Source organism: Chlamydotis macqueenii, chromosome 2 (genome assembly GCF_036417535.1).
Source record: "Chlamydotis macqueenii isolate bChlMac1 chromosome 2, bChlMac1.mat, whole genome shotgun sequence".
NCBI lineage: Eukaryota > Metazoa > Chordata > Aves > Otidiformes > Otididae > Chlamydotis > Chlamydotis macqueenii.
In genome coordinates, this window is record NC_141557.1 from 133,329,262 (window position 1) to 133,355,408 (window position 26,147).

The 26,147-nt window shown below is 41.9% G+C and overlaps 1 protein-coding gene across 2 annotated transcripts in view; it reads right to left on the reverse strand.

Annotated features, from left to right (window-relative positions):
• The window catches only part of PAG1 (phosphoprotein membrane anchor with glycosphingolipid microdomains 1), a 111,764-nt gene that overhangs the window by 18,561 nt on the left and 67,056 nt on the right, over nucleotides 1-26,147 (reverse strand). For both annotated transcript variants that reach the window (XM_086740961.1, XM_086740962.1), the window contains 3 exons: nucleotides 1,146-1,357; nucleotides 715-766; nucleotides 97-193 (listed from right to left, as the gene is read on the reverse strand). In XM_086740961.1, coding sequence (XP_086597087.1) covers nucleotides 97-193; nucleotides 715-766; nucleotides 1,146-1,270 — 274 coding nt within the window. In that variant the 5' untranslated portion in view covers nucleotides 1,271-1,357. The remainder of the gene's footprint in view (nucleotides 1-96; nucleotides 194-714; nucleotides 767-1,145; nucleotides 1,358-26,147) is intronic.

The following is a 26,147-nucleotide window of genomic DNA, read 5'->3' on the forward strand; positions in this document are numbered from 1 at the left end:
TCAGACAATTGGCATGACTGTCTGCTTGGAAACCACCAACACGCAGCTATTGTGGGAGCTGTGAGCAAGGGGATGGCGCCGCTCCGCGTTACTCACCCTCGCCATTGCTGAGTGCCCCGTTCTGGTCGCTGCTCGGAGGGGGCTCTGTAGCTGAACTTGTGATCGAGTGGCTGAACACCTCCTTATCGGAAGGCTGCAACACAAATTAGTGAGGTCTAATTACCGTTGGATCAGAACAAATGTTTGCACAAATAGATAAGTGACAAAATTCACTCTGATCTTGGGAGTTCTGACTCATGGCTATTATTGGCAAGAGAGTCAAACCATGCTGATGACACTCAAAGATTTAGGTGATGTTAAAAAAATAAATGCAAGCATGTCCCTTCCAGGTTTTGTGGCAACAGATACTACCACGGATTCAGCCTGTGAGAAAAGAGCGGCTGACAAAGGGGTACGCTGTGCTTGCGCTGCAAATGGAGTGGAAGAAAGGCAGGAGATCTGGAGTGACAACAGTGGCAGGAAGAGCATTGAGAAAGTGCAGATTATCAGGGTCTACACAAGTTCTCCTCCTCTTCCTGTTCTGCAACTTTTAAAGTTTCCCTTGCTTAACCATCTCCAAATTCCTGAGCTATTTTCCAACCTGCAGTATTTTGCAAGGAGCTTGGTGCAAGCCAACCACAATACAGACACAAGCTGCCAGAAATAAATACTTACGACATTCATCAGATTTTCATGATCTCCATTCTGATGCTTGGCCTTCTTTTCCCTTAACGAAAAAGATGTATGAACTGTTACTACAGATTACGCTAATACACAAATGCCAGTCATTAACAGACCTTACACACCTGCAGCGAGCAGAACTGTGACTCACAAAAATATTGAAAATGGAATAACTGAAAATTATTACAGCGACTGGTATGACCTCTGTGTAAGGTCACCATCGAGGTAGGGCAGTGAACATACCTGAAGAGGTACAACAAACACACACAACCTGTTTTCTTCTTCAGTATAAGATCACAGTAAGGAGTAACTGATGATAATCAAAATATCATCCTCAATTTAATCATATCTGAAATGTTCAGAGACACATGATCACATGTTTTGACTCAAGGAACATTACTGCCTGCCAAGCTCCTATGCCTTACCTGTTGCAGCTGGAGCAGAGGAAGATGAGGAAGGTGAGGAACAAGAGTGTTGTCATGGCTGCCAAGCTTCCCCACAGGATGACGTGGACCTGTCCACTGCCTAAGAAACCACCCTCAGGCCCCATGGTACTAGCAGGAGCTGGCGTCACTTGGGGATGAAGAGGCTACTCCTTGGAGAAGGCTGGCATCTGTGCTGCACGCACCTTCTGTTTCTGCAAAAAGAAAAACACCATTAGAGGTTAACATAAATGTTGAAGAGAAAGAATATGATAGCTACAAATCTGGCAGGAGAGATTTTCAAATCCACACCTTACAAAAAGCCAGTTTCAAGTACAGACCAGCCAGCCAAAGAGATTTTCAGCTACGTTTCTGACGGTGAAGGTACAATTCTGATGGTGATATGGAACAAACCTTGTCAAATATTAACACAAGCTGTTACCCATCTACAATCTCAACACGAATAAATGTAGTACAGTATTTCTGTACTCCTACTTTGAGGAAAAAGTTTATAACTCCACTTTGAGGGACAGAGTAGCCTGTTTTGCATTGATATTTGTTAACTGCATTGAAAAGTGAGCTTTCCAAACCAACTGCAGCCTCTGCAAAGTTACCAAGCCAAAAAGGGAGCTGCAGTGGGCCTTCACCTCCCGCCTTTCCAACATCTCCTGCCTGCACACAATTCAGTGTTTGAAGTTCAGTGACAAATAAGCCAGGTAGGTTTTTGAAAGGAATATCACAAACACCTTTCTCACAGCGGATCAGATCTACTCTTATTTCTATGTGAAATGCTTATTTTCTTAATAGTACGTCTGGAGAGTGACAATATTGAACTTTCTTTTTTTGCTTCTCCCCACCTGAGTCTAAGAAAACAACTAATGAGGAAAGTACACAGAGTGGTTTTTAAGAACTTGAATAAACCCAACTTTTGCTACAGCACAGCAGCCCCTGGAGAAACATCCCAGGTAAATGGTATTTACAAAATATATGTTTCGGCACACAGTATCATCTAAAATTTTATACATATTTTTAATGCAATACACTGTTGACATGGCAAAATTGAAAAGAAGTCTTTCATTCTGCACTGCTGCAGGTATCAATTTATCTGTAATTTAGGAATAGGTTATGCAAAGTCTATTTACAGGCTTTCAGTCATTCTTCAGGATTGATAAACACTGAAACAGAATGCAATGGCTAAGAAATGAGCAGTGATCTTTTGGGAATGAAGAAGTAGCTCAAACATAAGACTGAATAATGTCTAAAGCCACTAAGACTTACTTTAATTTTATGCATATATTTTCATATATATATATTTACATATATATATTTTTTTTCTTTGCAGCAGAAACACACTTTGTAATAGCAAATTCAATTAGGTACTAATATTATATCTGTATCAAAAAACACCATGTCACCATTTTGTTATTAAAAACTCACAAGAAAAAAGATTTATTTCCAGGAAAAGGTCATTCACATAAAAGGAAATCTGGTGAGTCAGCTGAAGAAACTTAACAACTAAGCTGTGTGACTGGGTAGCTCTTACAAGTAACATTTCTGTTTCAACATAAAATGGGATCATTGGTTTCTACCGTGCAGGATCAGACTTCTGGACATCTTCCAGGAAGAACGAATTCTTACTAATTTATCCATGGTGGATAAAAGTTTTTGTTTGTTTGTTTGGCTTTTTTTTTTTTTCTTTTAGATATTAATGGCATGGCAATAACTTGAAATGGGAAGAAACAAACAACAGATTGAAAAAGTTGCTGATCCTGGAAAGACAAACTTCAACGTGTTGTTAAATATTTCTAGTTTGGACAAGCTGTAAGAAAGTAAGCTAATCTGTAACTTCTTTATGAGAAGCAGCTGAGGGAAATGGGGTTGGAGGTGGGTGTTGGTCTCTTGTCCAAAATAAATTATGGTAGCACGAGAGGAAATGGCCTCAAGTTGTGTCAGGGGAGGTTTAGGTTGGATATTAGGAAACACTGCTTTACTGAAAGAGTGATCAGGCACTAGAACAGGCTGCCCAAGGAAGTGTTGGAGTCACCATCCTTGGAGGTGTTCAAAGAAAATGTAGACGTGGCACTGCAGGACATGGTTTAGTAGGCATGGTGGTGTTAGGCTGATGGCTGGACTTGATGATCTTGGAGATCTCTTCCAACCTTAAGATTCTATGATTCTCCAAACCCATAAATACATCAGATGGGACGAGTAGGTGTCACACACCTTGCCAAAGTACAGATATATCTTACCGGTAGCCTTGAGCACCAACACCAAAGAGTCACTGCTCTTTGGGGACGACCACTGCCAAGCTACATGCCTCTGTGGTTATGTCAGGAAAGCTTGAAAAATTAAACACTTAAAAGCAATGGCACACCACTCTAAAATGATGTATGCTGCAGATGTGAATCTGATACAGCCCTGCCTCATCCCTATTTTAAAGCAAAACTCGGGTTATTTCTACACTGAGTCATAGTCACATCACTGACTGTGAAATGAAGAAAGACCTTAAGAGAAGCGGAATCAGATTTAGTCAGGAGAAAACTTGGTGTAATGCCTGCAAAGACCTTTCTGATGAGGTACAAGGGCACCATGCACTGGGATGGATTCCTGTAGAGGTGATGGACTGTCCTCATTTAGAAAACACTACAAAGCACACCGCACCGGCTGCATTAGCCAGCTCCAAACCTTTGTTAGGTGCTTTGAATAGAAAGTATTATTCTTTTCAACTTTTCTTTTTTATGACTTTTCAAAGACATTTTCTGCCCTGTTAAAGCTTTTTAAAATTATTCTTAGAAAATCTTTTACCTTCTTTTTCCCTATCTTTTCGCCTTTAAAAAAATACTAATTTTCTTCCTTCCTTGGGAAAAAAAGGTTGAAATGAAAATGAAATGTGAAATAAATGAAAATGGAATAAAATATTTTTTCAGCATTTTGGTTGTTTTTTATTTCTTAGTTTTCTCAAAAAATAAAAAGAGAGAATGTAAAAGAAAAAGAAACCAAAGAAACCTTTATTCTTTTTTTTTTCCCTTCAAATATTGGGCAAATAAAAATATAAGAAAAATAATATGGATTTCAAAACATTTTTATGTTTTCTTAAAACACATTAACTTTTTTTTTTAAAGCAGACACAAAGTTGTCTTGAAAGATATAATTTAAATTATTTCTGCTACTAAGTTCATGATTTTATACCTACTCTGAAGAACAATACTACACTCCTCTCTCAAAAGACTAAGTAATGTACCTAAAGCTAATACAGTAGGAAAAGTTATTCTTTTATTCTACACATATATTCTTAAGGCTGCTGGCCTTTAAATAAAGGTAATATTTGAGCTAAGGAAAGCTAAGGATGCATGGGGAGCAGCATCTTTGAAAAGCTGCATCTTTGAAAACTTCAGTACAAAGTTAGGAAGTGTTGGGATGAGCAGGAGCGGATGGAGTTGAGACTGAGCTTAAAAAGGAGTGAGATTAGAGGGAGAGAGTCGAGGGAGACCTACGCGTGAATGTCAGAAGTGAAGTGCAAGACTGAAGCTAGACATGAGACAACCCACCAGGCAGAAGTCAAATGGAGCAAAGAGAAAGACGAAGGACAGAAGATGTTGTTAATCTACAAGTGAAAGAGCAAGAATTCAAACACCAAAGCTCTGACTGTAAGTTGAGAGAAAGAGGTTGGAAAAGTACAGTGGCACTTGAACCAGGGGAGGCAACTGCTGGAGACACCAGCTACCTGCGCAAGCAGAATGGAGTAATAAATTGGAACAGACTGACGACAGATGAAGCCCTGCGTGAGGGAAGCTGAGCAGGAAAGATGTCACCAGTGACTCCTCTTAGCTCCTTGAATGGTGAGAATTTGGAATAAGTGCTAGAGGACCTAGAAGATGCTCAGCACACAGGACAGCCAGAAGTAAATATAATTATAATACAAAAAACCCATGCCTACGTTCACCTTCTGTGAATCCTTCTCATGAAGTGCAATCAGAGGGCTTACTCCTACTGTTTAATGCCTCCTAAATGATGAGGCTGAAATAGTATTCACTTGGGCTGGTGCCTTTGACAAGGGAGAGCTTCTGAAATACTTGAAGCTGGACAAGCACCCGTCAGCTGCCCTGACCAGCTCTGGACAAAAACCTGGCAGTGAGATACATTGGAAATACAACCGTCTGGACTCCCCCCGCTTCCACTTGGTGAATGCCTGGACACTAAAATGTCAACGTGTGTCTAACAGAATGGGTCTTGGAGCTGCTTCAGAGGCTAGTTCTAAAGGGAAACTTATTTGCAACCATAACTATGGAACAATAAGCAGCTAATTTCAAAAAGCTCTTAGCTGAAATGGCGAACTCCTACTTTTACAATAAAAAATGATATTGTGCTGCCCTCTGGTGAATCTCTCCGTCTGGGGACAGGGATTTGTGGCTATTGCGAGAGCGCTACAGAGCTGAATGCAAACCCTGCTGCTGAAGATGGAGCTCACAGGGGACCTTTCATCTGCTGGGCTTGAAAAAAGTCCTACCTCCGCCCTTAAAAGACTGCCAGACTTGAATAGTTTAACTTCGCAGACAGACATCGCTGAGACAGAATGACAGTCAATTGAACTGGTTTGTTTGGGTTTTTTTTTTTTCATATGTGAAGATCTTTTAAGATGAAGATTTCTTTCATTGTACCCCTTCCACAGAAATCTCCACACAAGTTGCTGGTGATGCTGAACTCCAAAAAAGAGTAAGAGAGGCAGGCCTGGGACACTTGGATAAGAAAAATGTTATTTCATCTAAGGCAAAATGCAAACGACAGTTTGCGTTCACATTTCAAAGGCACTATCAGTTCAGAAAACTAATCCTTACAATATATTGAATAAAATTTCTCCTTCTTGTGGCAAATTTCTCTTGCTTTTTAGACATCAGTATTTGCCATCAGTGGGACCTATATGGCAAATAACACCTGTAGTCATTTATTCAAAATTGCACTTAAATGCACAATTACATTTGCACTTTCAAAAAGACAGATATTTCATTGCATGACCTGCACCTTCATGGTGAATAATGTGTTATTTTTCCTTACAGATGTTGCAGGGATAAAGCAGAGCTGAGGCAGTTCAGCCTGAGTCAGTGATGATGGGAGTGTACGATGTGCAAGTGCAAATTCTTGCCAAACTGAAGGATAAAAAACTGCATCTAGGGTGAAGCAGTTTTGTGCATAAGATACAGGTTGCAATTTTAGGGAGCGCATGGAGTGACAATTTCAACTACGGAGGAAAAGCTTGGACTGAGACCTAAACTCCTTTGGAGCCCAGAAACGGACAGATCCAGCATGCTTTGGGTCCAGGATCTGATCTCGGTTTTCTGAGCAAAGATCTGCCTGAGCTTATGGCAAAACACATAGGGGACGTGCTTTGCGAGAGGCGGACCTCATGCTCCAGTGGCCCTGGTGGCCAAGGAGGAGATGGCATCATCTCCCACAGCCTTCCTTGTTGGAGCGAGTTCAGAGGAGGGCCACGAAGATGGTCAGAGGGCTGAAGCACCTCTCCTATGAGGACAGGCTGAGAGAGCTAGGGCTGTTCAGCCTGGAGAAGAGAAGGCTCTGGGGAGACCTGATAGTGACCTTGCAGTACCTAAAGGGGGTCTACAGGAAAGACAGGGAGAAACTCTTCAGGACGGCCTGTTGCAATAGGATGAGGGGTGATGGTTTTAAAATAGGGGGAGGTAGATTTAGATTAGAAATTAGGAAAAAATTTTTTACAATGAGGGTTGTGGAACACTGGAACAGGTTTCCCAGAGAGGTGGTTGATGCCCCATCCCTGGAAGCATTCAAGGCCAGGTTGGACGGGGCTCTGAGCAACCTGATCTGGTTGGAGATGTCCCTGCTCCTTGCAGGGGGGTTGGACTAGATGGCCTTTAAAGGTCCCTTCCAACCCAAATTATTCTATGATTCTATGATTGCTCTGGGCTTCTGGGTTTTACAACCGTTCATTCATGTCCTGCTGCAAACCACGCTTGGCCCATGCCTTCCAGAGGGGAAAGAGTGGGAAAAGCCGATGGCTTCACCCTTCTGCTTTTCTTAATGAATTATAGATGGAGTGTAGGCAAGGGAAGAAATTGTTCTGACAACTGAGCGACTTTGAATGCGAGAAGCCAAATGCGACAGGACAGGAGAGATTCAGGGAGGGCTGTGGGATCGTGACTCCTTGTCCTGGGCTGTCAGGCTGGATTCGGCTAACAGGGCCACTGCCCAGGAACTTCACGCGCTCGCCTCTGTGCCGAGCTTCTGTTACAGGGCTCCTTCTTGGGCTGCTCAGTCTTCTACCACCCTCTTCTCCTGCCCTCCTGTTCCCAGTGCCTTCAGTTATCTGCTGCTAAACTGTAAACCAGATCAGTCAGATCACCCAATTCGGAAGATCCTCTCCACTCCAACAGTGCAGACCTGGGAGTGAGAGGGGAGAGTGGGGAAGAAAGTTTAATTTTTAAAGCAGATTTTTACTGGTCTGGTAGCAAGCCCCCAGAGGGCTGCACTGAACCAGAAAATGGTGAAGTACAGGAACCATCAACTGAGACAGGAGCCGAGAAGTATGAAACCAATGTCCTCTAATGTTCAAAAAATGCGTAGATGTGGCACTTCAGGACATGGTTTAGTGGACATGATGGTGTTAGGTTGATGGTTGGACTTGATCTTAGAGGTCTTTTCCAGCCTTAAAGATTCTACGATTCTATGATTCTTTTATATATCCAGCTGCAAACACTGTCATTCAAACACAAAAATGGAACAGAAAACTAGGCTACAATAAAAAAAGCAGTCCTGCAAATGTGAGTAACATCCATGGATGCTGATCCTTTTATCTTCTGTTCCTCCAAATCCTGAAAACAGATTTTCTCTATGAAGACAGGGTCCTACAGGAGACCTAATGAGGTCCTATTACTTTACTCCCTCTCCAGAAAACTCCTGCAACGTCAGACCCAGCTCAGGCATCAGTGGGTGCAGTGCATCTCCAAGTGCCCAAAGATCGAGCACATCCCTTGATGTAACATCCTTAGGCCACCCTAAAGAAAGAACCTGAAGGAAGGCAATCCACTACCACAACTCCTGCACCAACAAGACTTTACACCAAACTACGCACTTGATTTAGAGAAGAGGGATGATGTGGCAGATGCACTTTACTCAATCCAGAACCATGTCAGGACTGTTCCGGTGCACTTGTGTTTTGAGCTGCTTGGCTTGGCAGCACCCATTTAACGAGACCAGTTAAAAGCAGACACGTCTCATTCCAAGCAGTGAAGAACTGCCGCAGGAGACCAGATGTGCACATAATTAAGGTCTGGTCCTGAAAGCCTGATGCTGGAAGGAATTACTGACATGGACTGCGCTGCTGCTGCAGGCTGTCAGACAAGCCTTGCGGAGACCATGTGTCCCGTAAGCCTTCAAAATAGTTCCTGTTTCTGCTTTGTGAGGCAGCAGAATAATGAGGTTCTGATCTAATTCCCCACTGCACCTACTTTTACAGAAATCATAACTGGCTTATCAAAGGATGCGTCTGCTCAATAATGCAAACCCAGATCTAAGTCAAAACTGAACAGTCCCAAACCACTGGCCTCTTTTAACCCCTTCTAAGTCTTTACATCTCCTGAGGAGAAACCAAGTCTCTCTAAAATCATCTATCTGTGGCATTGTAGAAAAAATTTTAAAAGGCCTTTGCAGCAAAAAATGCTGATCTACATCGCAATCTGCATTCATACTCCCTTCAACTCATTCATGCCTTGTCAGGCCACGTCACCTCAAGGTCAACATATTCAAAGCTGACTTGACTTCTCCTTCCATGCTTTCCTCTCTATTCCTACTAGAATTTTAGCAATTCCACATGAGCCTGCATCATAGGCTGCCTCTCCTCCTCAGAAAGACATCTGGGAAAGTGGGAAGAATCCGGACAGTAGTATGAACAATTCCAGAGCTTGCTTCAAGGCAGTGGAATTGTTATTAGAAAATAAGAGATGAAGCCAGCAAGATTTTCTTAGCAGACCGTAAAACTGGATTTTCAAAGGAAAGTGAGCATAATTGCATGTGAACATGATTATGTCCCAGCGAAACGCAGTCTGTATCCTGGGGTTAATGCATGTGCATAATTATGCACCTAACTCGTCATGTAGCTAGCACATCTATTTGCCACATTCACAAGGTTTTTCTGTGTATAAACCACACGCTCATGAATCTCTGCCAAAGCTATCTTCCGTTATAAATCAGGTCCCGAGCAAACAGGTTTTTAAACTAGTAACTGAAAGCTCACAAATTCATTCCAATGGTGGGTAATAACGTTACCCCCATTACCCTACCAGCAGTACCAAACCCCCCCAACACAAGCAGGGAAAAGCGGAGCGCCGCAGCCACAGCTTGCAAACGCAGAGCATCGGCTGGGCTCGGCCAGCTGCTGAGCAAGAAACCGATAATGGAGTCTCTGTGAAACAGCTCCTACGAGCTGTCCCCAGGCTTTACCAGCCAAATAATGACTGTCTCGAATGCAACAGCAGAAAAGCTTTATCTGGTGAGTGACCATGCCAAAGATTACAGCTTAAATGTAGCATATTATGCTCTTTCCCACACCCCCACAATATCCCATATTGCTTTCTGGCTGCAGTGAGGTAATTAGACCATGATTACTGCATACTTTAAAGCATATAGAAATGAAAGCTGTCTTTGTGAAGTGTTTTCCAGCTCTGACACAACTGCTCCTGATAGCTTTGCTTTTCCTGGAACTAGATGCTATTTCATATTAAACACAGCCTGTTTGTAATTGCACTTTGCTGTTTATGTAATTCTGCCATGCCAAGTCGCTTTTCAGTCTTTGCAGCGCAACAACATTTTGAACAACCCTTCTGCAAACTCAGGAAATAATAATGGAAATGGAGAAATTCCCCCTAGCCTGGGAAGTGGGCACACACAGAGATCTGACCTAAAAGACCTCTAAAATCCATGGCATTTGTACTTATTCTCAAACTGGTGTTTGAATCAGGCCCATGAAACACAATGGATAGATAGTACTTTCCAGAGGCTATTTCCAATTTCCAAAGGACCCTGAACTTACAAAAATACAGAAGATTGCAAAATATGCAGCAGCGAAACACAATGCTCTGATTGTGCCCAATCGAATGCTCCTGAAGAAGTGGGACTTTTTTTTTTAAAAAAACCAACTCCTACTTAGAGCAGAATTCAACTTCTGTATGTTAATATCTCTGAAAACAGGCTTCTATTCACCCAGATGCTATCTATGGGATCCCACCTGAGACATCTCACCTCTATTCTCATCACAGGAGAAGGCTAAATGACTTCCACTGACACTTACATTTTAGATTGCTAAAATTCTAGTACTGACATTAACTCTACCTAAACTGCGAAATTTTAAAAATGCCTTGTATCCAACTGTCAGGATGTTACAGCCTTTTAATGTGCCTGGAGTGAGACTCCCTAAAATGAAGCACACCAAAACCATTCTGATTTTGAAAAATCTAAGCAAAAGAATTTTAAATCTAACAGGCTCAGATTACTGGGTGCCAATGCTAGCATACAATCTATATCCCAATAAAAAGTCTTTAAGTTTCATATCTATAGATATAAAAGACAGGAGTGTTCCAGGGAACTTAAGTGATGGTCCTTGGAGGTGGAGCACAAATTACATCAAAAGGGCATGTTACATTTAAGATTAAATAATCTTGAAACAAAAGGAATTAGTGAGAATTGGGCTGTGCAGTATCCCACAGCCAAGAGATGCAGCAGTCAGTCATTTAACTTAGTGACAGACTGATTTTAAGAAAAATGTTCCCCTTGTGATGTGCTTTGTAAAGGTGAAGGGCTATTTCAAGCTCAATTTTCTCATTATTCACTCTAATTGATTCAATAAAGTGATTTTTAACTTGCTAGCATTTGTATTTCATGAGGAATGTCAGCTTTTCTTAAATATTTGGTGCATATATGCAGAGCATTCTCCATTGCTGGAGATGGTCCCTGTCCTGAAGAGTTTACATTTTACCTAGATAAGACCAAGGCAGCACATGAGAGAATCCCTGTGAGAGAAAACTGCCTTTTCATGAAAAAAAAATGTCCAAGACAAAGAAGGATTCAGTGTTTTTTTTAAGAGCTTTTTGGCAGAGATGAGAACTGATCCCAGATACCTGGTGTCCCCAGCCAGTGAAGCACCTATGTGATCTTCCTGTTCTCCTTTGAGCTGGAAACCCAGCCATGTGGTTCTTGAGGGAAGGTGCTGCCTTAACTTCAGTCATCTAAAAATAATCTAAACTGGCTGCCTGTAGGGTCCACATGGTCACTAAAAACTAACTTCTGCCTGTGGAGAGAGGAGTACCTTTGAAGGAAGAGGAGACTAGGTATGACCTTCACAGCTGGTCATATCTAGTCTCCTCTTACAGACCAGGGAACTTTCAGACACTTAGAACTGGGAAAGGAGATATCTATAAATGGCAGACAAAAGCAGGGAGGTTAATGTGTGGTGACCTGCTGGGTAAGGTCTTCACATGCACTCCTTTGAGTTGACTTCCTTGGCTGACACATCAGAACAGAAAATGTGGCTAAGCCTTTACGCAGTGGGAGCAGCTCCGACAGAGCAGGTCTTTTCATGGCCTCACACTGTTGCATCATGTCATTGCAATTTCTCTCCAAGACTAGCATAATGATGCCATTCTGCCCTTTCAATCAGAAGCAGAGCTGGGGCAAATGAAAACACCACTTGCTTGCGACAGTCCAGCGGCTTCACCTCCCCACCGAGGCGCAGGCACTGCCCTCCTTGCCAGCTGGAGCAGCATGGGGTGGCGAGGCAAAACCCAACTGTTTCCTGACCCCCACCCCAACGTCCTGGCATGTGGTGCACTTTATCTGCCTGCTCTCTCGCTGCAGAGAGGGAAATACAAAACTCTTGGCTTGATCTTGATGGACTGAGGCAGCAGAAGCTAATCACGGGTCCTGTGGGAATAATCTGCGAGCTGGGTTCCCCCCACGCACACCCAAATCCCTCACTCCCTCATTGTGACACACAGCAAATACAATTATAGATCTAATGAACTGCAACTAATGTAATTCTGAAAGTCTTCACAGCTAATGAAAACCAGCTCTTCCCCTTCTTGATTTAATTGAGATGTTTGGTTCATGCACTGTGGAAAAGAAACCCTCCGTAAAGCTGGGTACGAATACTGCACTTACATATCCAGCAAATGCAGTTGTCTGTCGCAGTTTTGGGCTCTTTCTCCTGACTGCTGGATATTTCATGGTAGGAAACTCTCTGCAAAGGGAAATGGACTTCAGAAAATAAATACTTTCTCACATTGTTTCAAGGGAAATCTCCAGTCTGAATGTCATCTACTAACTACCACTTCACAATCTGAACTTGGTGTAAACAGAACATTTCCTCCACATGAATAAATCATGATCCCTAATGAAACTACATCCCCCCTTGCACCTAAGCAAGAACGAGAAAACAGAATTTGGCCTATAGCTTGTAAACTTGAATTTGCTGAATAACAAATGACTTTTTTAAAAAAAATAATTTTTCCCTTTCCTTCAGTCTGTTCTTTTTGCTGCCTATTGGCATCGGTTTTTCTGCAGTTTGAGCATCACTAACGCTGCGAGACTTCCCCTGCCTCTGTGCCTTCCCGTGTTACTATCATTGGCATTATTTTAGCAGGAAGCGCTACAATATGGGCAGCACTGCAGGGAGAGAGATAAATACATCATGCCTCCTGCAAAAAGTTTTGCTACTACTTTGAGTTACGAGCTGCCAAAGCATGATGACAAAGAAGCAACTGCTGGTCATCAGGACAAGCAGAGCATCACACCATTTCATGCAATCAATAGCCAGCCTGGCTTTTCTTCTTCCATGTTTCAGTTTTGTGCAGACCCAAATCATTACTCTTTCCTGGTCTTGTTAAGGTTTTGAAGGAGAAGAATAAGACTAGAATTTGATGAAAACCCATACTGGATACAGGATAACTGCTCTCCAGGGACAGGAGAGATGGCCAAGACAGGCCAGATAAGAAGAAGAACAGTCTTACGCTGGTGATGTAGGAGGGGAAGAGCAGGCAGCATGCTCAAAACCATTGTACGACTGGTCAGTAGTAAGCACGTCTCATTCACACAGCAGCTGAGAAAAGTCTTTCAGCTGTGCAGATGTGACCTCAGCCCACATCCATGTGCACGCACACCACAAAAGCAGCCACTGCTTCCCCTCCTTCATGGCCAGGAAGCCTCCACCTCTGTTGTCCTGCCTCTTTCGGGCACCTTCACCCACGCTCTGCCACCCACAGAGCCTCATTCCTCCTTCCACAGCTTCCTCCTCTTTCTTTCTGGCGGCCATACTGGTGTTGTCGTGGCTCACCTCTGCCTTAGAGCTCCATGAACTGCCATCACTTCTCCACTCACCTCGAAGATTGGTCCGTCTAGCCCTGCCACCCTTGCCATTAGCTGAGTACCTCTCACCCTGGGCAGCATTTTTGTTTCAGCACTTCTTTGCTCTCTGAATTATTTTTCAATAATATGGATATACCAAATATACCAATAATATTGGATATACCAAATGATTGGTATATCCAATCAAACATATACAAACTCCTTATAAAATTAAGAGTACTGATATCAACATTTATTGATGATTGCTTTGGTTATGGCCTATTAATATTATGATGCCCAAGTGGTGAGAAACGGCAAGGCATGTCAGAAATACAAAAGACAGATGACAAGAAATACATCAAAACAGTCTCTCAGAAACAGAATGAAATGATAGGAGTTAAGTATTAGGACTGCTTACCTAAAATGGGATAACATTAAACAACATACAAGGCACAAACATACACGTGATAATGAGACGTCGGCTCAAGAATGTATACAGCCACAACACATCCCACCGTCCCCCCAGTATTTCAACAGCTTTTACAATTTACCTTTACACCACTGTCATAATACCTGGTTCAGATCTGATTTTCCTTTGCCAAGCAGCCTGGGTTTCATCTCCTTTATTCTTTGAAAAATTTGCCACGCTCAAGCCTGCTGTAACACCCTCCTGACTGTGGCTCATTTTAACGGATAACCTAACGCTGTGGGGTGAACAAACCTTTTTTTTATCCTTTTTTATCGCTTAGGGAGACAGTTTTATTGTAAAGCAATCAGATTCTGCAGAAGGAAACAGTTTTCAAAGAAACAACTCACGAATCAAGGGGGTGACCGTTAGTCATTGAAAGCTGACGCACTTATAGGTTAATTTGATAGCAGCAATAGTAAATTAATTTTTCCTTTTGTTGAAAGATTTTCTCGACTACAATGAACAGCTGGCTAACTGCCTGAAGAGCAGAGGTCATTCAGCTCTGGATTTGCTTAGACGCAATTATCAAATTGATGTGCTACTTTCAGAAAAACAACCGTGCCATCTCTTTAGAGAACCCTTTTCGAATTTTCAGCTGACTTGTAACACGTGACTGTACACCTTAGTTTGGGGCAGCTGCTAAACTATTTGCTTTGCTGTGTATTTCCATGAGTTATTCAAATAACAGGAGAAACGCAAAACCGAGTTCGGCTGGAAGAAGGCAAAAACAACAGAAAGACTCATCACTCTCTTTACCCCAATTTCACAGGTCTAAAAATAGCAGAAGGGAACTAACAGAAACTATATGGGCAAGAATGAGAACCAGATTGGTGAGGGAGAATTTATTCTTAGAAAAACCCTCATTTTGGAATAGTTACACACTGGCATGCACTGACCCAAATAGATCATGGCTCCTATCATTCCCTAGTGCATGCAAACAGATAACATGCTGATGTGCACCAAAAAGGTTTGGGGCAAAAAAGCAAGCAAAATCTGCACAGAAGCTGCCAAAAAAAGGAAAAAGCACAGCAGCTGGTACACAACTGCTAACAGGCAAAGACAGCACTGCTGGCAAATGCGGGTGGAGTGAAAGCAAGGAAAAGGAAAAATTATGATGGAAAATTCAAAGGTCTGTTGAAATGGATGGAGAAAACAGGCCAGTTACCATAGAGTACCTACTGCTGTCTGAGGAGGACAGTCATTTGACCCATTTCAGGACTCCAAATTTATTCCACTGTGCTGCTGCAGCCCAGTGACCGAGCCTCAGGGCTTCTGATTTCCCCTGGTGCAGCTTTCTGACTTGGCTCGATTGCCCCCATTGCTCTTCCGTGAGTCCGCAGATGAGACTGGAGGATTGTGAGACCGCAGGTCAAATCCACAGTGCGTCTCACCAGCTGAGTTACAGAGCTGAGCAGAGCAGTAATACGGGCAGCAACTACAGTTTTCTCTCCTTTCTTCCTCTCAGCCCTTCCATAGTTTTCAAATTTTCTATCAACAAAGTCCTAAGTGGCACTGCAAGCTCAGTGAAATGTCAGACATGTGATGTGATGGGTGGGAGTCAGCCACCCATCATGAGATGCCTGAGATGCCCAAGTGTGTCTATGTGTGAATGATATGTCTGAGCCTCCTGCATCCCCAGGGCTACCAGGCAATGGAGCCTCATAAGGAATGCAGCTGGCCAGCCCATGAGGATGCCATTTAGTTGCCTAAACATAGGACCTGTGTTGCCTGAGGGCATCCAAGCTATGTGGACATCTGTGCAGATATGGCCACAGAGATGGACAACTTGATTCAGGAACTGCAGGAGATTTGTGGCCTTCTGGAGTGGCAGCTGGAGGCCAAGGGCCATAGCCTATGCCATTTAAAACAGCAATCAATGCCCTCTCTTTAGGCAGATGAAACCTACATCTGGATGTGGTTGGCAGACATGGCACATGACCTACAGAAAATTCTCATGCTTCTCAAATAGCAATTAGAGACTATGAACAATGTCCCAGGGCATCTCAAATGGCAGCAGCTGCTTCTGGGTGGGCAATGGAAGGGGACTCTGATCAACACTGACTACAATGGGGCCTGAAGATGTCTTGCAGGTACTTGCCTAAATTTAGGAGTCTCCATTTGCAGTTGAGTCTCATACCAGTAATGTCATCCTTAATTGTTACACAGATAAAAGCATCTTCGTCTACAATCATTTCCTACACAAGGCTGAATGCTCTTAGCACTAAATCCTTCTCAGAAAGTCATAAGGATATTTTAGTTTAATTCAGAAGAATACTTTTCTCCAGGTAGAACAATGCCAGAGCATCACACTCTTTCCAGCTGGTGAATCAAAAAATGAATGTCCAGATTTTCAGAAATGTTCACTGTTACGGATGCTATAATGTTTAATTGTCTGATGGCACTTAGGACTCCAAGTAGGGAGGAAAAGAAGCAAATAAAACCACATGAATCTGGCCATCATATGAATATTTAAGACCCCTCTACTGGAGCATCGATGTGTGGGCTCATATCAACATTGCATTAAACATCCCTATGCAGCTACAGAATGCAAATATAAGCATAAGATCAGCAAACAACTATCAAAAGACCCATATTCGGGGGAAAAAAAAAGTTATTTTCCCTTCATGAACATTTTTAAACAAAGTGTTCATTTCCCTGTGATTTTTTTCCCCATTAAAATTTTATGTTACTGCAAAGAGGTAGGTATGTAGGGAACTTCTGGCCCAATTCTGTTCCCAATTGCTCTTGTATAATAACTGCAGGCAGAACATTGTCCCCTCAGTGGAATTATGTACAACTCTAGGTTTCTTTTTATTTAATGCAACATTAACATACACATCGACAGGCTAAAATATTAAATCTACGTTAGAGGCAACTATTTGCCCAACTAATTTAGGCAGAAGTAGAATAAATAATAAAGGCTTTTATTATCCAGTTAAAAAGACTAGCAACATTTATAAAGCTACAAGAAAATGCAGAGACCTTAAGAAAAATACAAAAGTATTCCTGCTCCAGCAGAAAGTTTCCAGGGACACCAAGAACTGTAAGTCAAGTTACAGACTTCTTTTGTAGACTGTTCTCCCTTTGTCTTTAATACTGGTGTGCTGCTATGAAAAATAGCAAAGTGTCCTGCAGTCAGGGCTAAGCATTAGTTACTATTTTGTGAAAGTAAGTTGAAACTTAATTTCCAGCCTTCAGTGTAAATCTGCTGAGATTTAGTCTCTTCCCAGAGTAAATCTATTATACTTCAGTAAATAGATGGGATACAAATAAAGCAGGAGCTCTGCAGAGTTTAAAACAGGAATTGCCACTGCATTAACAGGCTTGTGGCAACGTTACTTGGAAGTATTTGTTTTAAAGTCTCAGCAGGCTCGTCCTGATGCCTATTGTGTAAAACCATCTGCCGAACAGACAGAATTGATCTCTGAGCGTGTCCTGCTTGGTTTGTAAATGTACCTACTGTGACTAAGTACATAACTTATTATTAAAAACAGCCAGACCTGGTTCTTCCTGAGGGTATACTAATGTTTCTCATCATCCTTAAAAAAAAAACACACAACGAGAGATAAGAAATAGGTAAAGCATTTAAATAAGAGCCGTTATCTGAAAGGCTTACTCCCATGGCCTGAATCAACATGCAAACGTGGACTCCCAATCATCTTCACAAGATAATTATAATTCATAATTGGCACTTCTAAAGTGTTTTCACAGAGCTGTGCAAATATTGACTAATTAGCCACACCAGAATCCTGTGGGGTCGGTGAGCAGCTACGCTAACCCACTTTGGTGTCTGAGCAAACTGCTGGGGAGAAAAACCTCGACCCTCGCCCGCCAAAGGGGCTGAGAAGGTGGGAAGGTTTCCAGCCCCATGCCCCTCGCGCCTGGCCTGCATTGCTCCCACCACTGGCATGTCACCTGCTCCTCTCTTCTGGAGTGTAGACAATACGAGATCTATTTTAGCAGAGCTCTGGAAATAGCGGCCAAACCTCAGTCCGTTATACGATGTCCCATTAAGCAAAAGGACTAGATATTCAAATGTCAAAATAAAGCCTGAGGATTTGATACAAGTACGTGTAGTATTTGTGTGAGGATGGTAGCCTATTCTGCTAAGAAACACTCAAACAATGAAGTACTGCACAATTATGGCTTATTCCTCAAAACAAAATATTACACAGGCACTTGTTACTAAATAGTAGAAAAAGAGCTCTACATGTATGCAGCAAGACACTCTACTTAAAATTCAGAGAAATCTTATTATCCACTGTGTACCCACAATGAAGGGTGAAGAAAGTGTGTAAGTCCAGACAGAGCCTCCGAGAGGCTCTAACTTCATGGGGCTACCTCTGGAGGCCCCAGTAAAAGAAGGACATGGACCAGTTGGAGAGGATCCAGAGGAGGCCATGAAGATGATCAGAGGGCTGGAGCACCTCTCCTACAAGGACAGGCTGAGAAAGCTGGGGCTGTTCAACCTGGAGAAGAGAAGGCTCTGGGGAGACCTTATAGTGACCTTGCAGTACCTAAAGGGAGTCTACAGGGAAAATGAGGAGAAACTCTTCAGTAGGACCCGTTGCGATAGGACAAGGGGTGATGGTTTTAAAATACAGGGAGGTAGATTCAGATTAGATATTGGGAAAGAATTTTTTACAATGAGGGTGGTAGAACACTGGAACAGGTTGCCCGGAGAGGTGGTGGATGCCCCATCCCTGGAAGCATTCAAGGCCAGGTTGGATGGGGCTCTGAGCAACTTGATCTGGTTGGCAATGTCCTGCTCCTGGTTGGACTAGATGACCTTTAAAGGTCCCTTCAAATCCTAATGATTCTATGATTCTATGATTCATGTAATAAAACACAGAAGGCAAACTTAATGTCATTAGCTTAGAAGCAGAGTCTAAAAATGGAGTGAAGATCCTTAGAGGCCACAGCATCTAGAAAGTCAAATATGCCACTAAATGGTGCCTCCATTAAAGCCAGCTCTTCAATTAAATTGCCCTTAGGAAAGCAATGATTAGTCATTAGTGTCTCAGGTTTTCTGGTTTAAACCAGCAAACACTAATGATGGTTTTATTCCAGCGCTTTGTTACTAATCACCACATTCAGGGGTAACAAACAGGTCTTTTTCAAATAATTGTATTATCACAAGCTTACAACTATACAATATACACAATATGAACCATTTTTATTTGATGTAATCCTGCTTTGTCTATTGAAGCCATTGGTTATATGTTGTGTCTAATTTCAGCTACAATCTCTTCAGGGGAAAGATTGTGTCCCTGTGGTTTTGTAAAGCCTCATTCACAGTTACAATGGCATATACATTAAATAAATAAGGAGAAATCATGAACTATGGGAATTTATTCTGTGTTTATCAGGAATTCAGAAGTAAGGATTTACATATTTTTAAAATGGATTTTATTAAGAGAATACTTTCCAGAGCTCTGTTCTCTTGTGTTGTTTAGCAATTGGGAGATGCCTTTTAATTTAACTGCAGCCACTATCTAGGTAAAAATAGTAACAGGCCAAACCAAGTTAGTGTGGTGACTGGCTGAACAATAAATCCAGGGTTATTGCACTCTGAAGCTCATTTTGCAGCCTGGTTCATGTGTAACTGCTTCTGAGACAAACAGGTTTCCATCCCTGGTATAGAGCATTAACATGATGGCATTTTAACTACTGCATTAGTTATCAACTCTGAGCAAAGCTAGACAAAACAAATAGTAGGAACAGAGCAGAACTGGATGCTTTAAGTGAGCAAAATTCATCAAAAACTGCCCAAAACCAGGGAGTACAGATTAGGTGGCTCGGGCTGCAGTACGCTAAAGGGGCAGAAAGGGCTTCTGTGCTCAGCAGGTTTATATTGGTGGAAAGAATGGAGAAACAGTCCAACAAAAATTACTAACATTTTCTAAATTTGGCACTCCTTGGCTGCTCGTCCCTGACATGCCAGAGCAGGGGCTGGGGGATCACGGGCACAGCCAGAAGCCCGCTGTCGGTAGTAACACAGGAGAGTCAGAAGCCAAAGCAAGTCTACAATAAAGCTCCATATGCCACACTTCTTTTGTGCACACATTTTTTTTTCTCTTCAAGAGGAAAAAAAAAAAGCAGCAATTTTTATCTCTCTCTATAGAAATATCTTCATGAAAATGAGCATTCAGCCTGCTCTAAGGCTTTGATGAGCAGCTCAAAGGACCTCAGGAGACTGTTGGGCTTTCACACCTGGAGCTGATGAGTTATTGAAAACACAGGGTGACTCTGGTCTGCAAGAATAAAGGGTGAAGATTAGGGTGAGAGCCTTTTTTCAGGTACACCAGTGTTCATCTACACTGGGTAAAACACAGCAATACTGGTAGAATGAGTCGGCTGTGTTATTAAAAACATTAATTGTCCTGGCCAGCCTTCTGCCCTTAAAGACCTGCAACTTCATGCACCTGTAAGGCGAGGCGTCTGAACTCTACGGCTGGAGTGTGGACATTCCTCATTCTTCAAGATGTCAAGCCCAACTTATAGAATCATAGAATCATAGAATGGTTAGAGTTGGAAGGGACCTTCAAAGGTCAGCTAGTCCAACCCCCCTGCAAGGAGCAGGGACATCCCCGACTAGGTCAGGTTGCTCAGAGCCTCATCCAACCTGGCCTTGAATGTTTCCAGGGATGGGGAATCCACCACCTCTCTGGGCAACCTGTTCCAGTGTTCTACAACTTGCTGAACTCATTATTTTTTCTCATTTTTCTTTTTGGTTAACATAACTAAAACCTGTAAAGGGGACAGCACGTGAAGTCAATGCTGTACACTGGGATGGAAAATGCACCTATTTGCACAGAGGTAATAACACGGCCTAAAATGGCCATTCACCCTCAAAAGATGTTAACACGTAATAGCAGCTGCTCATCCTTTGAGTGTTGGAAAGAGGTGCTGAGAGGCTTTGTCCTAGAATGACATGTCACTGGTTTAAGCATTACGTGAGGAAATTATTTTAATTGCCCATATCAGTCCAGGACTGAAAGGGTCCTCTATTGGTCGCTATCTTGGTAGGAGTGGTGCAAATGTCTTTCTCTGCTCAGGGTGTTGTTTGAGAAGAACATGTACATACCTGAATGTCTAGAAATCTTCGCCACAAAATAAAATCAAAGAAAATCATCCCAATAAAACAGCTTTGCAAAATATTAGCTAGTAATGATAGTTTTTGACCACAAGTCTTATAGACAAAGATAAGATTTCTTGCAAGTATGAGCAGTGAAAGAGTGAGAATTGTTAGTTTTGAGATAAATGTAACAGTTAAAATGTCACAGACCATACTGAAGGCATTCACAATTGGCTCTGGGATTTAAAGAGGAAAAAAAAAAAGACTTACACTGTTGTAGGAAGGTTGGTAGTGATCAGAGTGATAATGACCATGAGAGAAACATGAGAGATTTTTTTTGTAAGCATCATTATCTAGTGGCCTTGAGTGCTAATCAAAACAAGGGTTATAATGCCCGCTTTAATGGGGTTTGTCTCAGTAATGCTCCTAAATGGCATTAACTACATTAAACCCAGACAAGCTATGAAGAGAGACAAATGGCAAAACAATACACTGAAAACCTAAAGATTCTTTTAATCTACTATTAACTGAGTTATCATCCATGGCATTCACAGTTAACTGCAGCTTTGTAATCCATTTGCTGAATTGTACAACTAAAATAGAAATGCTGCCGTCCTTCTGCTTGAAACAACAGATTAAATAAGGCCCAAATTAACCTCCAGAATGGCTGGTTTGGCAAATACTGTACTAGAACAGGCTGCATATCTGTTTTCTTCTTTAAAAACAAGGAAAGCAGCTCCTCTTTTTCCTAAAGTAAACAGAGGGACTCTGTCCCCACTGAGGTAGTCCTGCACATGAGCTGAGCCTCTGCACATCAGAAGAAGGATGCCCTGGCAGACCAAGGACCTCGCACGCTCCCTCACTGACCACTGCCATTCCCCATGGCTGCAGTGCTGCAAGGACAGATGCTAAGTGATCTCAGTAGGCTTTGGATTGTCCTCTTAATGTTTATAGGAAGAGGCACTGGAAGCCAGGAAGATTAATTCATCACTGTCATCCTCCTTGTTCCTTTGGCCTTGCTCAACTCTCCTCTGCACGTGACCAATGCATAGCCATGCTGAATTTCTTCAGCTTGATACCCCAGAAGATCAGTTACATTTGAATCTCTCAAAAGCAATTATATAGGTTTTCTGAGGTATCTATTTTTCTGTACCTCTCACACTGAGATGGAAAGATCCTCAGCAGCTGAGGAGAGAATGCAGACTATAGAACTTGGGGCAGATCCTGCAGGAAGAGGTGACAATTGACAGATAAAATGACAGCCAAGGTACAGAGGCACCGATACTTTCATGTTCATTTAGAGGCAAGTGAAATGTTTCCGGGGTCCAGTCTTGGAGAGATGGATTAGCTCTTTGCTCATGGTGTACACAAAAATGCAGGATCATGCACCTTATCTTGAGGAAATTTTCAATAAAGGTCTTTAAAAACTGAAGCTGTAGCTTAGGGAACACATAATTCATTCTGTAATTAATGAGTTCCCTCCAGTATTAGAGAGGAAAAATTCCTGTGGTTTGTATTGCTTTTGTGAAACGGTTGCTCTCCTGCTCTCAAGGGACCGCGAAAGGTCAGCGGTGCTGAATATACATGATTTATAAAGTAGTCCGGGATGAGAGGTGCTGTGTAAATGTAAAATATTATTAGAGCATACTCTCCTTAATTGCCATACACTGAAATGGAATTGGCTGAGCCGCAAGAGCAGAACTAAGAAACCAAGTTAATCTGGTGACAGCGGATTGTCCAAGGCTACTGACAGTCTATGACTGCACAAGTATAAATTCATCTCGCAGACAGATTTACCAAATGCTGAAAGCTATTGCTGTTCATCTGGAATAGGTGATACGTAGCTATGAATTCAAAGATTGTTACATACAAATGACTAAGTAGGCCAAGATCGCAGATTACTCTGTACCACGATGAAAAAGCAGCTTCTGAAGCAGCTGTGGCCATGGGAGGTCCCGTGTAGCACATCCACCTTCTGCAGAAATGCCGCCTTACACAAGCCAGTTCTCAAATGATGCCAGAGATGCTTGAGATGCCATGGTCCTCACGTGCTTTGAAAAGCCACCCTCAGATGGCACTTTTGGACTCAAAATATGCATCCTATTTATCCCTGGCTTTGATGGAGGCTTCCAAGTTCCCCTTGCAGATTTGAACCTTGAGATTTTAACTTACAGCAATATCCAAAGAGACTTCCTAAAAACTAGTCTCTTACGAAACTAAGCAAGAATGAGCTGGACTGGACCAGTGGTTCCATCCCCTCTCAGGAAAGCATAAATTATGCTTTCAGTTAACTTTTTGGGATCAGTTCCAATTTCTCTCTTTCTTCTTACCACAACAGTCTATACTTTAACACTGTAATAAATAATCAGTTTGAAGTAGATTTTAAAATATTTTAACAGCCGGGGCAATGATATTATTACTCTACTTTATCGTAAATGGAAAAACTCCCATTCCCCCTCCCAAACAGACAGAGATTGCAGATCATATTCTAAATTCTTTTCAAAACCCAGGCCAAAAGATCTCACCAGCACAGTCGTCTGTTCCCCTTCACATTATTATTTCCACTCTCACAGATTCTTTTATCTAATTCCCTTTCTCCCTGAAGTTTACACTGTCATTCCAAACATTTTTAAACTGCACTTCTCTTCTCTCCTCTTAAATTCCCCATCTTTCAACAGCCATCTAAAATCCTTCTTCAAATAATGTTGTTTTCTCTTAGAAAAATGACGCTATGAATTCAGCACTACAAAGTAATCTGTTCCTATCTTTTTTCCTGTGCTAAAACCAAGCCATTTTAGATCCTTTTCTGGGGAAAAAAAAAAAAACCACAATACAGCACTTCAGCAAAAGTATATAAGCTTTCTGCTCCTCTAGGGAAAAAATAAGTTCTTACTTTCAAATGTATTCATGCTTTCCCATGAAAATGGATACATATGATTGGAAGGTAAAGATCATTTGCGTTATCTACATTTGAGAGAACAGTTACATGAAGCTACTGCATAAAATTATTGATTTTCTAGCAACAGAAGTTTTATTCAAGGACAACGTCAAAGTTATTCTCATCTAGGTAAAACACTTCTCATCCACACAAAAAAGACTCTTAATTTCCTCTATACGTAAAAAACCGCTCTTTTGTTTTTCTCTTCACTAATGACTTAAGTACTTGGTTTCTTCTGCTTTCTTTGGATAATTTTTATTCAATAGATTTGCTCACAGCTAAATTGCTGTAGTAGTGGCAGACAATGACACTCTTAGGCTATGCTACACACTATTAACCTGTGCTCCAACTGAAAGCATTTATCATCTGGGGGCTACCCTTCCCATTTGTTTTCTCCCTGTGTTTCCAGTTCTCCTTTCCTAACAAGGAAAATGGCAAAAAATCAGTATGGGTTTTTAACCTAGGGTGTGACATTTTTAGCTCTGAGGCCTATGTGTAAATGTAAATTTCCAGCTGTTAGAACAAAGAAATAGCAAATGTGAAGCAGATGTTAATATATTACCCATTGTTGGTAATACAAGCAAAAATCAACTTTAAAAATTCCCACAGCTATTCCAGTAAGGAAAGCTTATTTGCCTGGGCATTTACATAGACCTGTGCCTACAGAAATAAGATCTAACTAGTTTCTCGCAATCCATGGAGTCTAGTCAAATCCTCAGTGTTGTTTCTTCATCTTCTGATATTAACAATCCATGGGCTAGAACATATAGCCAATGACATAATCTCCAGGTGTTTCTTCTGCTTAGCAATATGATGAACACCCAAAAACCATTTAGGGTCTCTACTTCTTAGCGTCTACTGCATGATAAAGTCAAGCGGTATCTGGATTTCATATTCTGTGCTATAGCACTCTTTTTAAGGACCATATTCAGCACCAAAAGTTAAATTCCATGTCTGGTTTCTATCAAGTACCACTCGATCATAAGTCTTCAAGCACTTATGAAGTCAGTGTAGCTAGAGCTAATGAGCAACTGCTCTGAGCTCCCCAAGAACTCTGCTTTCCTTTGAATCCACCAACTGAAAAAATGCACAGCACATCTGTGAAAGAAATAAGGTGCTTCTTGCTATAGCTAGTATCTTTGTTGCTTCTACCATCTTCTAACCCTTTGAAACCTCTGAATCAACTGTCCTGGCATGGCAAACACAAGTCATTGCCAGAGGCATGAAGGAGCACAGATATTCAGAGCATAGTTACGGTTTAGATTCTCCTTCAGGGTCTCCAGCCTATCTCTAGCTCTTACCACCTCACATCTCTCATCATCTCTCTCTCAACTCCCATCATCCCTCCTATGGACCTCGGATCCCCATGAATCCTGAAAGTCCTTCCTTCTAAAGTTAATAATACAGCAGCGACTTCTGAACGTCTTGTGTCAGGCACATTTGTGTTTGTAATTCCTTTCACACTAGGCAATTCATTAAGGGCTCTGTTTTGATTACCAAAATGTGTGAACACAATTTTGTATCTCATCTATACAGGGTCACTCTTATGTCAGCTCGTTTTTGAGTGTGACAGTCTTTTCCCATCCTAAAGGCAAAACAGTGTTTACATTTGGTTAGTTAAAATATTTACATTGCACATTCAAATGATGTGTTTTCCCAGTAACAGGGCTCTCTGTGGTATTTCCTCCTGTACCTACTATGCAGCGGAAACAGATGATTAAGATGAATATTCCGGGTGTCTCCAAACAAGCAGATTAAGGAAACAAGCAGCACAGCTATACTGTACAAACACTGCTGGACTTTGCAATATCCACGCGGGCTGTGTAATGTAATCTGCCTAGCACTGCATGAAAGCCTCTCTTTTAGGCCCCCAAATTGGAAGATACACCCAATTTCAAACAGATTCTTCATATATTGACCATTTATTTCTTCACTTGGTGCGTGAGGTAGAGTGAAAAACGACAGACGTAGGTCCTGGGAGAGGAGGTAAGAATGATGCTGTTTGCTGATCCTGAGGCTGCCTGTGGATGAAAGCCTCAAGCGCATTGTGTCTGAAGAGGTGCGGAGATGATGGGGGCTGCTACCCAGCAGGAGAAGACAGAAGTGAAATAGAGAAGGAAGGGTGACACTAAAGCTGGCGGGGAAGGCCACAAAACC